General features: G+C 57.5%; 1 protein-coding gene across 2 annotated transcripts in view; it reads right to left on the bottom strand.

Annotated features, from left to right (window-relative positions):
• KDM4B (lysine demethylase 4B) overlaps nucleotides 1–18154 on the bottom strand; it is a 116341-nt gene that overhangs the window by 42196 nt on the left and 55991 nt on the right. For both annotated transcript variants that reach the window (XM_043466280.1, XM_043466281.1), the window contains exons 7-9: nucleotides 11320–11369; nucleotides 7232–7335; nucleotides 2941–3078 (exon numbers count right to left, since the gene is read on the bottom strand). In XM_043466280.1, the coding sequence (XP_043322215.1) occupies nucleotides 2941–3078; nucleotides 7232–7335; nucleotides 11320–11369 (292 nt within the window). The remainder of the gene's footprint in view (nucleotides 1–2940; nucleotides 3079–7231; nucleotides 7336–11319; nucleotides 11370–18154) is intronic.

The following is an 18154-nucleotide window of genomic DNA, read 5'->3' as shown; positions in this document are numbered from 1 at the left end:
CATGCCACATGACGTGGCCAGAAGAACAAAGACATCTAAGCAAGGGTCTGTTTGCAGACAGTACCAGAAACAGTCAACCAGCCAGGTTTCATCTGCGGGCCCCGTTTGCTGACCCTGATCAGGAAGAAAGAGCAGGCACACCTGAAGTTCACACAGGCTGGTGAGCCTGGGCATTTAGCATTTCATGTGTCAACAGAGAGAATGACAGAAATGGGTCGATGGAGGGAGTGGGGGGTTCACTGGGCACCTGAGAAGCTAATGAACCAGCAAGTAAAAGGGTCTCTAGCGCCTGGGAAGTGGCCATTCTCCCCCAGGGCTGTGTCAGAGGAATGTGCTAGAAGGGGACACAGATTGGAGGGCAGGCACTCAGGCTGCAGGGAGAGGCCCCAGCTCAGTGGGAAGCGGGCTCTGGCTGCCCCTCTTCCCCACCCACCCCCTCCCTTAAATCCACAGCCCTAGCACCACGGAACCCGAACAGTCCCCTGCCCCTGATACCTCAGCTTGTCATCTGCGAGGCCAAGTGCCCAGGCAGCCTCTCCAGCCCAGACTAGTTATAGGGCAGCGGAGCTCGGAGGGTCACCAGCGAACAGCCCAGGAGCTGACATCAGGCAGCCATGGATGGGCACCCCAGGGCCAGTGGCCACTCCTGTGGGGCCCTACCCCAGCTGCCAGGCCCTTGGAACCCCGGCCCAGCTCAGAGCACCACACTGACTGGTTCAGTAATTTCATGCTACGCCGCCCGGCAATGTAAGCGTGGAGCCCCATCTCAGGCTGCACCTCCCAGATGTCACTTGTTTGTGAACACATGGCTGAACCCCAAATTGCTTTTAATATCCGGGCGGTCCCCACTGGCTCTGCAGCAGGATTGGCTCCAGCAGGGCCTCCAGGACAAGCCCCCGACGGACTGACAACTCAATCCAGTGCCCGATGCGACCACGCGGCCCCGCACATGTGGAACTCTTGGTGACAACGCGAACACGCCCCGGGAGATGTAATTATTCCTCTGGATCTAAGCGGACAATTCTGACGTCCCCATTTCTCCTCTTTTAGCCAAGTTAAGACTCTCTGCCAAAGACACTCTCATGATTTTCTGAATTAAGTCTAAAAGCCCAACGCTTCACATCCCGGGGCGCCTCTCCAGTCTTCCTGGCTGCAAAGCCTGTTTCCTTTTCTCAACTGCACTGACACAGCAAAGTTAGAGAGATCATTAGAAAAACAGAGATGAGCCAACACGTCTAGACCGCCAACCCGTCTAGACTGCGCTGTGTAGCGGAGATGTGCCACAAAGCCACCCCCAGGGCTTAATTTTCTTAGTCTTTCACCCTCTTCCCCGATAGTTCAGCAGGTAAAGAATCCACCTGCAATGCAGCAGACACAGGAGATGCAGGTTTGACCCTGGGTTGGGAAGATCCCCTGGAGGAGAAAATGGCAACCCACTCCACGTTTCTTGCCTGGAGAATCCCATGGACAGAGGAGCCTGGGAGGCTATAGCCCGTGGGGTTGCAGAGGTGGGCACTACTGAGCGACTAAGCACATACAGCCTTTCACCCCAAACAGGAAATGAGACAGGAGGTGTTCCCTTTCAGAAGGGATCTCATTTAACCCTGTCTGCTTCCAAGTTCCAGTCTGTGAGCACCCTGAGAACCCTCGGTCTGGGCCTTCCTGCTCTTTGCCACATGCTGCACCTGGATGCCAATTTCCCTCCCCATGGGGCCATATCGCCAGGCCATGATGCCCAATCATCACAGCCTAGACCCTCTTCTCCAAAGATCTGGGGTCAGGGGTGGGCTGACCAAACCAGGATCTGGGCTCGAGGTTCTCCTGGTCCACATCGCCCCCACTTCCATGTCTGGGAGAAACCCACCATGCTCCCTAACCCTAGCCCCCAACAGCTGAGTGATTTCATGGAAGACCCCCAGGGCTCTGCTGAGGAGGCTGATAGGAGGCACCCCGATCTCACTGAACAGGCCCACGCAGGAGGGGCCTCTCCTGTTCCTTGTGCTCAGCGCCAGAGTGAGACGTGTGCATGGCTGGGCCCCTTTCTACGCTGGAGAGAAAAGATTAAAGCAGCTGAAGCCTGAGAGCCGGGGCCACTCGGCCAGCGCCCAGCCGGATGGGTAGAGCTCACTGGCTTCCTCAGGGTGGTCATGGTGCCAGTCCTGGGAGGAAGGTCACTGGCCCCAGCTGCCAAGGAAGGGCTGGGCCTGCTGCATGGCCAACAGCCCTCCTAGCGGCCTCCCCTTCCCAGGGACCTGCCCACTATCCAGCTGCTCCCCAGACATGCCACTGTGGGGCCTCGAGCCCCACTGAGCTGCCCATCAGAACCACAGATGGGTGCATGCACGGGAAAAAGGAGTTGAGAACAAGCACTCAGTTCAAGTATCAGGTCTGCAGACTGATTATCGTCCCTCTGGGAGCAGGTCGGCAAATTACCGTGGAACACAAATGAGTCTTCTGGGCTCTGAGTGACCACTGTGGATGACGAGGCAGCAGGAAGCCCTTGGGCTCGAGCACAGGGCCTGCCCTGCCAGGGCTCTGCTCTCTGTTGCACGTGCACTCACACACACACGCGCACACACACGCATGTGCACACACACACTGCAGAGCCTGTAAAGACAGGCTCTGGGGCCGGAGCAAACCCCGCACCTGACCAAGAGGCCCCTCAAGAGTCAACTAACAAGGAACAAATCTTCTCTGGCCCCCAGATGGTGGGAGCGCACCTGGGCTTGCCAGGACAGAGGGAGCCCTGAGCCAGGCCTGGCCAGGCCCCGGCTGCTGCACACACCTGACCTGCCTCCAAGTGAGGAATGAGCTGACGACATGTTTGCTGAGGATCCAGAAACAGACCCTGATGTTGAGTCTGAGCCCCAGGCTGAATATAAGCGGCTGTCACCTAGGCCCTGGGCTGGGGGAGCAGGTGGGGGGCTAGTGCTCACTCACCTGGGTGGCCACCTTGCCATAATCGATCCACCGCAGTGTGGCAAAGTTGGTGGACTCGGCGCAGTTGAATCCGTGGTTGAAGCCAGCATGGTAGCCGTAGGGGAACGTGATCATGAACTCCCCCGCCTCCTGGGTGATCTGAGGAGGGAGGGGTGACAGGTGAGGGATGAGGCCGGCTGGAAGAAATGCCCGACATGGGTCATCACAGGCTGGCAGCAAAGCCACCAGAAGCCACCGAGGGGCCCAGCAGGGGGGTGTGGGCTCCAGGACGTCCCACCAAGTGCGGGGACCTGACTTCAGGAGCCAAGGAGTCGGCCAGGTGAAAGGCCAAGGTTCTACAGGTTGCAGCCTGGTTCTCGTGGGGCCAGTAGAGCAGGTGAGGCAAGCGGCTGGGGTGGCTGCTACCAGCCCCATCGCTCACAAAGGCCCCACCAGGCCCAAGGGGACAGTCTGGACGCTCAGACAGGTGAGTTGCAGCACTAGGATTCTAGGTGCTTTCTGTTTGGGGCGGGGGGCAGCTTCTGCTTCGGAGGCAGGTGGCTATCACACCTCCTGTCCCCTGTGAGATGTTCCCACACGGCACCAGGGCTGGCAAGGTGGGCTGGTCAACTCTGGGGAAGCTCGGAGCCCTGGGAGCTCAGGACAGGCGTGAGCCTGCACCACGGCGTCCAGTCCTTGTGTGAGGAAGGAGTAGGCCCACCCATGAAACGGCCCCAGATGCTTGCCTGAGTCACCCCACCACTGTGAGCAGGGAGCCTATCCACTAGATCCAGACATGGGTCCTTCCAAGTGAGGGTAGAGCAACTGAAGTGACGTATCGGCAGGCTGGGAGGACACACATCAAGGTCAGAACCCCACAGGAGGAGCTGATGTTTCTAGGCATATTCAAAATGGTCTGGACAGCCAGACTTTGGTCCGGCCTCTGCATCAAAGACGCCAAACCCAGGAGCTGGGTTTGAGGGACGGGGGATGATGACAACACACAGAGGCGTCCAGTACTGTCACCCTGAGGCCTGGAGAAGGTGGCGGCTGCAGCCTCCTCCCCACTGACCATCCCCAGCCATCAACAGTCGTTCCAACAGTAGGCTGTTCTGAAAGAGATGAGAAGTAACAGCAGCCAGCATGCCCGTTCATGGTGTCCTGCGGTGCAAGGTGTGGCTGTTGGAACGGAGGCCATGTGCAGGAGTGACCTCTGGGGTCGGGAGGGCCATCATTTCCTGGATTGAGCTGGGAGCAAAGATCAGCTTGTCTGGAGTTCCAGGGACTGTGGCCCCAAATGTGCCCCCATCCCATCCTCCTCGTCTCTCTAGGGTTTCACGGACACTGACCACACCATCTCTGCTCTGGGTCTGGCCTCTTCCGCTTGGTACATCCTCAGGGTTTATCGTCCCAGTGGGCACTCCGCTGACTCCTTTTTGTTCCTACAGGGCCTCCTGTCACGCGGACGTGTCCTACTTGCTCATCTGGCCTCCTGCTGACAGGCCTGAGGCTGTTCCCTGGTCGGGATGCAGTGAGCAGAGCGGCGGGGCCAGTTGAACCACTTCTCCAGATGGTGCTGGTGTTTCTTGCACCAACGTGGCAGTGAGGGTGAGATCCCCCTGCCCCCTTGGCAGTGTCGGGGGTGTTCACGGCCCAGGTAGGGGGTACAAGGCTCCAGCCCTGCCCCCAAGTTGGTAGGTGCCACCCACCACATCTGGTCCTGGTGTTTCTGGATCTGCCGTTGCAGGTGCGTGCCTCCTTTTGCCAAGTGTGTCTGTTCAATTCTCCTGCCCCACTTAGAGACCGTTCACTGCTTTGTCACTGACTATGGTTCTGTGCCCTGCTAATAACCCCAGAGGGATGAGTAGAAATCGCTGGATTTATCTAAGGAACTGACGAGGAGTCAAACCTTGGCAGGGGAAGGGGAGCGGCGGGAGGTGGTGGGGGGTGAGACGTCCAGAAACCAACCACAGAGTCAAAAATCAATCAAAACTGATGTAGCCTGGAGGAAAGCCAGTCCTTAAGAACACGCTGATATTTTTCTTTTCAAATAATGAATTGCACCAATCAAGGGAAGTCACTGTGCATTAAGTTATATTTTTAAATTCCAGTCCAAGTGACAGCTGTGTTCAGGGATGAAGTGACGGTAGGAGAGGGGTAGGTGGGGATGGGCAGCGTCCCCAGGACCAGTGGCCAGCATCCTTGGTCCTCAGGCAGGGCCCCCTGGGTCGGCTTCTGTCGCAGGACTCAGGAGCTCATGAAATGGTAAATAAACTCGGGTTTGGGGACGGCCCGTTAAACCCAGTTACTGATTTTCTCATCCTACTTGAGCTGATCCTAGAGAGTGCTGTCTCACTCTTCCTCCGATGCCTCTGAGCACGGCTGGTCTGCTAGAGCCTCGGGGAGGCAGTGGGGTCCCTGTCACCAAGCCGGAGCCCCCCGCCAGACCCCTCCCATAAATCAAGGCCCAGAAGGGAAGGTGTGCTCATTTGGAATGACAAGAAGATTATGTTCCCTTCAGAAAATCTACATCTCGGTGGCTCCACCTCGGGCCCACGGAGGCTGTCCTCCATGTCACTGCCATCAACGTTAGCCCGACAATAAATTAGAAGGCATCGGGGATGATGGATCAGCCTTGAGGCAGAGCAGCTGGGAGAGGAGGGAGCATGGGCCCCACACGCCAGTCACAGAGGAAGCCCGGAGCCCGGCTGCCCCTCGAGCTCTCGGAGAATGAATGAGGAAGTCTGTGGCACATCACAGAAACACACACTTTTAATTATTAAAAAGCTCCACTATTGATCTGCTTTTTCTTCCAGAAGTAAATACCATTACGAAGATTTATAAGTGGAGTGTGGAGTGACTCTTCTACCAGGAATTCAGATGAGGGGCTACATGTGGAGCCCTAAGAGAGGCGTCCATCTCTGACTCTGCGGGGCCTGGAGCCTGGTCCCCAGGCCTGCAGCCCATGGAGGGCTCTCTGCTGCCGGACAAGGGCCTGGGTCCCACAGCCTCAGAGCGAAGCTCTGTCCTGGCCCCTGTGGGAGCCGGTATGGCCGCGGAGCCCAGCCTCTCCTGGGTCACCAGCAGGGTCACCAGCGGGAGGCCACTGCCTGTGGGTCGTACTCAGATATTGCACATATGAGCCGCAGGACCACACCGGCACCGGCCTGGGAGGATGGACAGCGACCACCAGCTGACTCCCACGACCTGCATCCCTCTCCAGGATGCAGGGCTGTGGAGAATGTTCTTCACAAAGCGATGGGAAACAAGGACCTCTCAGTCCCGTGAGCAATGCTGTTATCTGTCTGCAAGGTTTCTGGTAACGAACAACGATCCAACCAGAAGACAGAGGGGGCAGAGAGAACAGGGACAGCCACTACCTGAAGAGCAGTAGTGGTGGGGGTGACCCTGGCAGGAGAGGCCACACCCCCATCCGCATGGTGATGCTGCCTGCAGCTGTGTGCCTGAAAACATCAGAGCCAGTTTTCGACTTGCTGACACCCAGGGCCAGAGGCAGGCATGGAAGTCTGCTCACAGAGCTCGCTCTGTGCCTGACAGATCACTCTCTGGGGAGACCTGCAGTAGCTGGGCTGCCTCTGCCCTCAGGGCCATGGCCCACATGCCTTCCAGAAAGTTCCAGGCATGGGCCATTCGCCTGGACCCTCGTGTCCAGGAGGCTTGTCTGTAGGGAGGGACTGGCCTGGCGTGACGAGGACTGGGCCCACTCTCGGGTCAGAGGCGCCCAGCCCCAGAGCTCAGTCCCTGCTGCCCATCCCACTCTCCCAGGTGGTGGGGTCCCTGCAAACTTAGCCCCCAATGTGGCCTCACCCCTCACAGCCCCATGTGGACACCTTACAGGAAACTGCATGAGGTCACAGCTTTCATGCTGCAGACGAGTCAGACGCTTCATTTCTAAACAGGTGTTCACTCCCTCTGGAGTGAGGCCGTCTGCCCTGGGCATGGGTGGGGTAGGCAGGGGGCTCCCACAAAGGGGGGCCCAGCTCCTCAGCACTTCATGCAGAGTCGTCAGGAGCTGCCCCCACCATCCACTCCCCAGTCTGACCCTAGGATCAGTAGATATTCGGGTCTGGGTTGGGAGGGACCGGGAGGGAAATCCCTCCTGATACCCACCTCCACCCTCACCACCACTGTGGAGGAGCTGTCGGCCCAGGAGTGCAGCCAGATCCCAGCCTGCAGTCCTTCTAGAACCTTCTCCAGCGTGAAGACGCCAGTTTCCTGGGGCGCTCACAGTCAGCAGGGCCCGGGCCCAGAAGCCCGTCCACTGGCAGGCTACATACCCGCCCCTACATACCCGGCTGAACGGGATCCCGTACTTCTTGAGGATAATGGGCGAGATGAGGGTCATCTTGTGCCGAAGGAAGGCATCGCAGCCCTGGGAGCTTCCGGGGAAGAAGCCTGGAGCAGACGAGACAGTGTCAGCCAGATGGGGCGGGGTGGCCAGGCGGCCCTGTCCTCCTCTGGCCCCGCAGGAACGAAATACCCAGGGGCCTGCCAGGCGGAGTGTACCCACGTACAGCACCACATTTGTGACTACAGACAAGGTGTGCGGTGGGGGCACAGCTGCCCACAGACTGCCCCCGACTCCGAGCTCCCCTCAGGGGCCTCCACACGGTCACTCGGCCACGTGAGAGGGCAGCCGGGAGACAGGACAGAGGAGCTGCTCTCTAGAGCCTGATGAGTTATGGGGGTGAGGAGTGAGCGGGGCCTCCGTCCCCCCCACACACTGACCAACTCCACAACAAAGAGGGGGGCTGCCTGAGTGGGCGAGGGCTCTCTACCCACATGGTCCCATGACCCACCTACCCATGGCCCAGACCCACAGGACATGGGGGCAGAGTGGGCGACCCAGGCCTGCGCCTCTATCTGTGCTCGAAGCCCCTCTGCTTTCTGCCCCAGAGGGCACCATGTAGCTAATTTAAAAGATGATCCACGAGTCCACGGGAGGCCCAGACACCTAGACCCAGACACCAGGCTTCACCAGCACAGCTCAGCACTGTTCCCACATCACATGTTGGCTGAAATTCAAGTCACTAACAGGCTAGTCACGTGGTTAAGGAAAAGCCAACCTCAGGTTCTGCCCATGGTGGCTGAGCTTCTCACCCCAAACCACACAGAGTGGGCACAGCAGGGCCGCATGGCTCCTCAAGGTGTGGGACATGTCCCCAAGGCAGTAGCGTGCACCCCCAAGTGTCCACCTCCCTCCAGGGCTGACCCCCAGGCCTGGGTGGCCCCGGAGCCCTTCCAGTGAGACCAGCCAGTGCACACCCTGGATGGGCACGTGCGCACGTGCGTGTGTGCACGTGCGTGTGTGCGTGTGTCTGTGTGCACACATGGCCCCACCCACACACCGAGGCTGGAGGAGGCTCCTGATGGCAAGGACTCAGTGTGGAGGTTCTGGAAAGAGCCAGGACGACCGAATCCCACACTCTGCTCTGCACTAAAAGCATTTCCATTAGAGTTACGGCTGCCTGCCGCCTGGCCCGCCGGCCTCTCTGCAGTTCCTCTTTTTAATGCACAGTTTAAGTGGCTCTCATTAAAGCTCTAATAAAGGCGCACATTTTAAGTGATTAGCACCAATAATGCGCCAACACATTAACGCTCTCCCCGTGGGCTGCACAACCCTCCCAGAGAGCCCATTCAGAGCGCAGCTATTCATTTTCCATATTAACTGCAACCCCCTTCCACCCATCTCAACAAAGCCGCCCGGGAGGCACACCCCCAAAAAGTTTGGAAGGGACGCCCAGGAGGGCAGTGAGTCACCAGCCCTGGAGCCTCCTCAGTCCTTCCTCTGAGGAGGGGAGAGCAGTCCGAGTGACAGGCTGTGGAGGAACCATGAGATCCCCCACCCCTCCTCCGGAGCTGTTGGCCCCTTCCCTGAATTCCAGGTGCAGCCTGACTTCACAAGGGCCACCTTCCTGCTTGCCCACCCACCCATCCTCTCCCAAACCCGGCCACGGAACCAAGCCCTCCACAGATGCCCAGGCAGCAAGGCAGCATCCAGGTCCGGGCGTCAGAAAGGCCCCGGCAGTAGTTCCGGCCGCCTCCAGCTTCTCTAGTTGGCGCTCAGATCACCCCACACTTTTCTAGTAGAGAAGGCACATTGACAGAGAACAGCTGGGCGTGGCTAGCTGCAAACACCCTTGAAAGTGAAAGTGAAAGTGACGTTGCTGAGTCGTGTCCGACTCTTTGCGACCCCATGGACTGTAGCCTACCAGGCTCCTCCATCCATGGGATTTTCCAGGCAAGAATACTGGAGTGGGTTGCCATTTCCTTCTCCAGGAGATCTTCCCAACCCAGGAATTGAACCCAGGTCTCCCGCATTGTAGGCAGACACTTTACTGTCTGAGCCACCAGGGAAAGCCAAACACCCTCGGCCCCCCACCAAACAGCAAGAGCAGAGATGCTGAAGACAAGGCCCAGGGTCCCCAGAGAGAGAGCACCTGTGCTAATGTTCCTGGCTCTGCAGGTGGGGGTCTGAACTGTGGCTCCCCCAAGACATCCATTCCCTGATCCCCGCAGCCTGTGTAAGGTCCCCTCCCTGGAGAAAGGGGCTCTGAAATGGGATCAAGTGCAGGCCCCTGAAATAAGATGGGCCTGGACCCCTGTGGGGGCCTGTGACATCCTGAAGGTCCTTCTAAGACGGGGGCAGGGGAGACCCAACCATAGCAGCGGAAGCCATGGGCCAGGGAGACAGAATGAGAGCGATGTGGCCCTGAGTCCAGGACGGGGCACCTCCAGAAGTCAGAGAAGCCAGAAATTGGGTTCTGCCCCACCCCACTCCACCGAGGGGGCCTCAGGAAGGAGCCAGCCTGCTGATGCCTGGACCTTGGCCCCAAGAGGCTCGGTATAGACTTCTGACCTCCACAAGCGTAAGAACACAAAACTGTGGGGGTTTAATTAGGACTTTTTTTTAAACTGTAGTTTAAGGTTCACAGCAAAATTGAGGGGATTGGTGTTGTTTTAAGTCACTGAGTTTGTGATGCGTGCGTGCTAAGTTGTGTCCAACTCTTTGTGACACCAAGGACTATAGCCCGCCAGGCTCCTCTGACCATGGGATTCTCCAGGCAAGAATACTGGAGTGGGTTGCCATTTCTTCTCCAGGGGCTCTTCCCCTTCCCCACCCGGATCGAACCCAGGTCTCTTATGTGTCCTGCACAGGTTGGCGGGTTCTTTACCACGAGTGCCCCCTGGGAGTTTGTGGTAATTTGTTACATCAACCAGAAGCTAATACAACAGGAAAAGACATTTTTCATTGGCATTTTAAAAAGTCAGATAATGGGGAAAAAATCTAATTTGGCTTTCCCTTTAGATCTTAGGAAATAAGTGCAATTGGCCTTTGCCAGAACTGGCTGTCCTGGAGTTCCCACCAGGAGAAACATGCTCCCCAGGGTGGGAGAGGCACGGAGGCCGGCGGCGGGCCATCAGGGAGCCTCGCCAACACCAAGCCACGGCTTTGGAAGGTTCCACCGCCTGAGGGCACCAGCTGCCTGCTGCTGCCACAGAGGTTAGGGTGGCCAGAGGCCCGGCGCTGTCTGAGAGGCAGATCCTCACCCCCACCTGGATGCAGCCTGTGAAGGAGGGGCCACTCTTGACTGTGGAGCAAGGGCTGATGGCTGGGCCAGTCGTCTGCTACTGTCCGTCCAGCACTGACAGCCACCCACCCTCATGACACAAGAGCCTCTGTGGGGACAGGGCAGGGGTTATGATGAGAGTGACTCAGGGCCGTGGCCTGGCCCTCCACTGGGGCACACAGAGGCCTCAGGGCCTCCCAGCCGGGATGTCTGCTTGTCTCGAAGGATTCCGTGCCCTGAGGGCCTTCCTATGCCTGAGTGGTCAGTGGCCCCCTGTCCAGACACAGCCCAGGACCCTCTCTGATAAATCCCATCAGCCCAAGAGGCCCCAGCTAGGGCCTCAATCCAGATAGCGGGACATTTGCTGAGGGAGCCCGGGTGATCCAGTCCTGCACGGACAGCAGACAGCCCCACGGCCCCCACTCGGCCGTGCAGCACTGTGAGGACCTCCGAACTGAACTTCTCATGTTCAAGACTGAGCAAAGGCTCTGCAAAGACAGAGGAGTGCGGGATGGAGGCCCAGGAGCTGGGGGGTGGGGGTCGAGAACACTGGCTGCCTCCAGCCTGCAAAGCCTGGGGTCACATCCCAAACTCCGTGCCAAGAGTCTGGAAAACGAGAGTGTTGAAGCACACATCCGTGCAGCTTGTGTCAAGCGACAGACCCACAGTTGGGGGACCACGGCCTGACCCAGAGGGAAGGAAGGGGACACAGTGTGGGACACCGACACCCAGACAACAGCGGGAAGTCGGGGAGGGTGGGGCTGCCAGCCCGCGGCCCACCCAGCCCCAGGGGGCCCCGGGCACCTACCGATGGCCAGCCGCTCCAGGCGCTTGCCGTGCTCCGGGGGGATGGCATACCTACGAGAGAAGGCAGGCACATCAGAGTTGAGAGCGTGTGGCCAGGTGGATACCTCCATTTTCAAACAAATGTGGGGTGTGTCCTTTGTCCAAAGGAGGAGGGAGGATGGTAAAGGGTCCGACTGCAGTTATCAGACCATCTGCCTCCAGACCTGTTGGGAGAAACTCCAGACAGTGGCTCTCAAGCCAGCGATCCTCCCCCCAGGGGACACCAGGCCACATCTGAGACATTCCCAGTTGTCACCACTGGGGGGGTGGTTCCTGGCAGCGAGGGGGTGGGGGCAGGGATACTGCTCCATGGCCCACCCCCACAGAGTGACCTGCCCAAGGCTGCAGTGCGGAGGGGTAGGGGCACTGTGCTCCTGAATCAGCCGGGCAACACCTGGAACTAGAACAAGACCCTGTGAGGGCGCATCCCCCCAGGAAGCCAAGTGGAGGACCACAGGGAACACAGAAGATCCCCCAGACATGGCAGCCAGCTGAACCCACCCCAATGGAGAGGTTTACCACTGCTCTTAATAAAATAAAAGGGGGCGAGGGGAGGAGAGGTGAACGCTGTGCTGTCTCGTTTATCCAACAGGATAAACACAATTAATTTCCGAGCATGCTCAGGGTCCTGGAGGCGGTGGCTGTGGCACCTTTAATTCTGCTGGCGTCAGAGAATTTCCCATTATCTGGACAAAGAGGAGGCGACTCTTTTTTTAAACGGCCTTTTATCGCTTACATAAAGATGATTAAAATTAATCCCAATCCAAGGCACCTTGGTGGGATTAATGTCACCCCCCACAAACAGCAGAATGAAACATTCCGTCCCTTCTGGGAAGATGCCCAGGGCCGGGAAGGAACTAATTTACGGCTCCAAGGCTGTGATGATTAATGCAATATCGCGGGTCTACAATGCTGCTTTCACTTAATTACCGCCTGTAATTGGGAGTTGTAAAGATAAGATTAATTGAATCTGGTGGATGTTAAAAGTTGAATATGTTGGCACGTGGCTCCTCTGTTATCAGAAAGTACAGACTGCAGGACGCAGGCCGAGTGTTCAGAAGGGCAGCCCCTGGAGAGAGGAGAAAGGACTCATGGACGGAAGTCAGCGGCCATGGGGACATCCGGACTCCGAGAGCCAAGAGCACGTGGCGCCTGCCACAGTCGGCAACCACCAGGTGAACCCCTTGGGGTACTGAGAGGCCCCAGAGCTACCCCCTCCCACCTCCAGGGACCCTGCAGGATGAAAATCTCCGTCTTCAGGGGAGGGCGGGGTGCTAGTCCTGACTACGTAAGCGCTGAGCATGGACCATCCAAACAAAGGAGGCAGGGAGGGTGTTTGTAGCTTCATCAGTGCAGCTGTGAGGGCTCCCCGAATTCTACTGGCTGTGGCAATGTAGGTACACACCGAGCCCCCACCCAGCCACAGCCCTCCCTTGCAGAGCAGACATTCACCACCGGAGGAAAAGTCCCCAAACCGAGGGGCTTCAATGGCAGAACCTCATGGGGTCTCCAGTCAGGGCCCGGGTCATGTTACATCATCACAGCCCCACCCAGCGTCACACCACCGGGTCGGACTCGGGTCTGGGAGGAGAAAAAAGAGAGGAAGAAGGCAGAAGGGCTCCTTGGGTTGAGCTGGGCTGCTTACTCACCCTCGAGGTAGCAAGCATCTGTCTGGCTATTAGAGAGCAGGTTCTGGGGCCATAAAACAGAGTCAGCTTTATTGGTCACCAATATGGGGGCAGTCTGTCCTGCCCCCCAGGAACTCTGTCACAACACAAGGTCAAACCTCACGGCCAAAATCAATCTGCTCTGTCCATCTGAGATCCCAGGCAGCTGCTCTCTGGACGTGGCAGCCCTGGTCACCGGGGTGGCAAAGGATGCTTGCCTATTTCGATGGACAGACGGTCTGCCCGGGACCACATCCATCTCACGATTGGGCTGGTGTGAGGTCTCCCGGCTGGCAGGCAGCCCTGCCCCAGCCCACACACAGTCCCCCTTGGTTCCCCCATCCTGCTCTCTGCCAGCATGGGCGCCCCTCTCCAGCAAGGCTAGTTTTCTGCACGTCTTGCTGCACTATAGCCATCTCCCCGGTCCAACAGCCCCTCCCTCCTCCCGGGGGTAGGGTCCAGTCCCAGACGGCACAGTCACGGCAGAAGAGCCTGGACAGGATCGGGCAGCGCTACTCCCAGAATCTGGTGACCACTGGGAGAGAAAATAGACTGGAGGTTTGGGGGCCAGAGTCGGAAATGGGGGAGGCTGCAGAGGCACAGGCCACCCATGGAGGGGGTCACACTGGTTCCTCCACCCACAGCACGGGGAGCCCCAGTCCTGAGGCCGACCAGGCAGGTCCCTCTGGACCTTCTCCACGTGTTTTCCCAGCCCTTCCTATGCACCCCTCTTCCTCCACCCTTTCTCTCTGGTAGTGACAGTTCTTAAACAAACTGCTTCTGGCCAACACTCAACCAGAAAGTTGTGGAAAATTCAGCGCTCTTGGCTTGGTGGCCCTGGCAACCATGGGCATGGGACCCCGCGAGGCTGCAGCAGGACCGGACAGGCTCCATAACTCCGGGTTTAATGTTGTGGAATCGCTGAGGAGGCCGAGAGAGACGAAGTCGACCATTGTTTGCCAGATGCCTTTTTCAAAAAGGCAGTCATCTGTAAGTATCAAGGGCTTCAGTGAGAAAATAAAATGTTTTTCGATCTGCTGTACAGCCGTGGAGGTGATGGGAAAGACCAAGCCAGGTCTCTCTGGAGCTGGCTCCCAGGCAGGGACGCAAGACATGTGTAAAGCCACAAGACAGTGAAGAGACAAGCCCGATCCAGCAGTTTCACTGTTTAAGTGACTGGCTGATGAGCACAGATGTTTCTGGGAACAATGGTGATCATGGCCCGGATGTCATAATCTAGAAGGAAGCGGCCCCCTGGTCTGCGGAGAGACAAGCGGGCTGCACCACAAGGCGGGCATCTGCCAGCCTCTCCTCCAGGTTCCTCTTTTACAACTGAGGCCTGGAGGAGTGGATACACATCCCTCGCCCCCAATCACAGCCACTCCCCAAAAGGCAATGCAGAAACCACATACCCGGCATAGGGTGAGAGGGAGGCCTGGGGCCATGGCTGCCAGCAATCACGTCCGAGACCCATATCCTGACACGGGTGTGGGGGCTGGACGTGCTTACAGGGGGCCAGGGACACACTGAGGCTGGACGCCAAGGTGGGCATCCCCCGGGCCCTGCTGAAACCAAGCTGGAGTCCAGTAAGGAAGCTGGGGCTCCTGGGTGCTGGTGGATAGAGGCCTCAGTCCAGCAGGAGGGCAGCTCTTGAGCCCAGGAACATAGGGAAATTGAAAGGAAATGCCCTCTGCGGGCAGCTCTCGCCTCGGGCCGGGGACGGGCCGCCTGCATTCCTGCCGAGACAGCGGGCCGGAGAGTCTTCCAGTCCGCAGCAGAGGATGCTATTAATAGTGTCATTTTCTTGGTGTTTTGTTTATTCCCCTGGAATGGCTTGATGGATGTGAATAATTATCAGACTATAAAAGCCAGCAAATGTGCTATTTTCTATCGCTCTAAATCATCAAACAAATAAAGTGTGAAACAGCATTTTTGAATATAATTTTCCCCTCTAATGGCTTAGAATTATTATCAAGAACAATGAAAATAAATAAGCAAATGCCTTGTGAGTTAAAAATTAAATGAGTGTGTCAGGAAGAGGAACACAGGCAGTCGTGGAGAGTAGGGACCTGCTCAGGGGCCATTGGTTCTGCTGATGGAACAAGTGGCTTCGGGCCCCAAGGGTACCCAGGCCTCTCTGGGTGGGGACTCCCACCACCTGGTGCCCTCTGGCCCGGAAGTGGGTCCCTGGGACCACCTCCCAGGAGGGAGGGCTACACTGGCAGGTGTGCACCACAGTACCTGCGTGTCCAGCTGACCCCCGAAGGTCCAGAGAGTCGTGTGCCACTGCCCTGGGACGGCCACATGAGACCTCAGAAGACGAGGCAAGTAGGGGGCTGGCCTCTGCCCCTCCTCTTCCGGGCCATGGACAGACAATGCCAGGTGGGTACTGCCTCTCAGAACAGCAGGAAAACCTGAGGTCCTCAGACAAATTCTCAGGACAAGGAACACCCACTCCAGTGGGAGACAGCGTACCCCCCAGGGCCCACTGGCTCAGCTGGCCGCCCACCCTGGACTGCAGGGCCTCGCAGAAAGGATTGAGTTCCCTGAGATCGGGGCGTGTTGCCATGGTAACGAGGTAATTCCCACATGCTCCTGCCAGCTGCCAGGGTAACGAGACTTGAGGGGGCCTGCCTCTCAGACCCTGTTGCCCATTCCTGAGGCCCCCGGCCACTGCCCCGGCCTGCAGCACCGTCCTGCTCAGAGCCAGGGTGGAAGCACCGTGACACGGACGGTATCTGTTCCCAGAGACGCATGCGACTTCGCTGGTGACAACAGCGCTTGGGATTTCTTCCATCACTGGCCTGACAGCTCCCCCCAGCATGAGGCTCAGCCTCCCCCTTCCTCTCTGCCGAGGAACGCGAGCCAAGAGCAGGGGTCCAGCCAGGAGCCCTTTGGAAATGTCAGTTCAGCCTGACGCGAGTCGGAGGGCAAGGAAGTTAATTTCACAGTGTCTGCACAAGGCTGGGGCAGATAGGCCCCTCGCCGTTTAACAGGCTGTAATTACGGGAACAGAAACAAGACGGCAGAGTCCAGGGAAGTGCCGAGACCACGCGTCACACTGGAGGCCACCTGGCACGAGCAAGCCACCCGCACGGCCCTGGGAGACCCTGGCAGCTCCCAACGCCAGCGGCCCCAGAGCCCCATGTGCTGGCCAGACAGAAGAGCTGTGTTTACTGTGATCCTCAAGCACAAAGCCCATCGTGGCCCATGCCCCCTCCAGCCACACGTCAGTGGGACAGTCCCAGCTCGCTGCCCTGTGGTCTGGGTGGGCCAAGCAGAAGAACCCAGTCACAGAGCAGGCTTCCCCTCACACTCCCAGCTGCCCAGGCACCATCTCCACGCTGGTTAGAGATAAGCCCAGCCAGAGAAGCCGCACTCCACTCCTCTGCAGTGCAGAGCCAAAGGGCCAGAGAAACACAGTTACCCCGAATGTGATTACCACGGAGACGAGCCACAGAGAGTTGTTCTACCTACCCGTCCCTGCACTTCAGATGACTTTCATTTATATAAAATTGCAAACCATCCAGTACAAAAAATTCTTAGCTCTCTAGAACTAGAAGGGACCTTCCCACGGTCACACTTCACTGGGGTGAGGCAGGACAGGCACCCCAGAAAGTCGGGGCAAAGCAGTCCACAGGACTGCACTGCAGACGCTGGCCAGGTGAGAAACCAACATAACCTTCCACCTGGGAAACTACGAGAACGAGCTGGGAAAGTAAGACCTGAATAGTCCAGGGACTTCCCTGGTGGGTCAGGAGTTAAGAACCCGCCTGTTAATGCAGAGGACACAGGTTCGACCCCAGCTCTGGGAAGACCCCACATGGCGTGCAGCAACTAAGCCCTGAAGCCACCACTACTGAAGGCCGAGTGCCCTAGAGTCTGTGCTCGACAACAAAAGAAGCCACTGCAATGAGAAGCCTGTGTACCATAATGAAGAGTAGCCCCTGCCTGCCGCAACTAGAGAAAGCCTCCTCGCAGTAAGAAGACCCAGCACAGCCAAAAAGTAAAGAAAAAAAATTTAATTAAATAAAACATTTTTAAAAAGAACTAAACAGTTAAGTGAGGGTGCAGAATTAAAAAAAAAAAAATCAGTACACAGATAGCCAGGCTTCGTCTGTACTTTCCCAGAGGACTATAAAAACCACTAAGGTAAACCCTCTCCCTTGTCTGGGGTCCAGAAGCAGGAATTCTTGACCGCAAACGAGGGCAAACAGAAACCTGCGCAGGTCCCAGCCACTCACAGAATCACCAGTCTGGTGCAAGAGACTGACGAGCTCTCAGCGAGGCCGGCAGTGAGCCACACGGCATCCCTGCCCGGAGTAGGACAGGGCGGCACGCACACAGGCGGAGCTGAGATCGGACGGGTTTAGTTCCAGGCCACCGCGATAAAATGAGCCCCGTGAGGTTTCGGTTTCCCAGTGCGTGAGGGAAGGCACGTTTAAACTGTACGCTTACTGTAGTCTATTAAGTGTGCAGTAAGAGCATTATATCTAAAAAAAAAATACTGCCCATACCGTAATTTTAAAATGCTCTCTTACTCTAAAGTGCTAACCATCACCGGACAACACACAGCTGCCACAAACCTTCAATCTGTAAAAATATCGGAGCATCTACGAAGCACAATAAAACAAGGTGAGCCTGCACCACAAAACGCCCCCATGCCCCCCACCTTATCCTTCAGTAAAGGAGGGAGTAACGGATGTGATAACAACAGTGACCCCAGAATGCACCCGAGGAGGCTACTTTGTCAGGTACGAGTTGGGGGGGCCTCATCATGCTGGTTCAAACGTGAAAGACGCGTTACTGGCAGTCACACTGACAGCAGGGTTAAAGGGGGACAAACGATCACCCAGCACCAGGCAGGAGAAATAAAAGATGTTAGAAAAAGTTGACAGGCTCGCTTGCCCTTGAAACATGAGGGAGTGGGTCCGAAGGCTGGGCAGACGGACAGCCCTGGGACTACTGAGATGCCCGGGATCCCCTGCCTTCCTGGGAGGGGAGGGCAGAAGAGTTGTCACCAATCCCATCTGCCTGGGTGGGTGGGGAGAGCTCCTGCTGGCATGGGGAGCGAGGGATTGAGCCCCTTTCTAATCAGGAGAGCAAGGGAAGTGCGCCTCCAGGCCAGGC

This window comes from Cervus canadensis, chromosome 4 (genome assembly GCF_019320065.1).
Source record: "Cervus canadensis isolate Bull #8, Minnesota chromosome 4, ASM1932006v1, whole genome shotgun sequence".
NCBI classification, from domain to species: Eukaryota; Metazoa; Chordata; class Mammalia; order Artiodactyla; family Cervidae; genus Cervus; species Cervus canadensis.
Note: the sequence above shows the minus strand (reverse complement) of the source record. Positions and strands in the feature narration are given on the sequence as shown.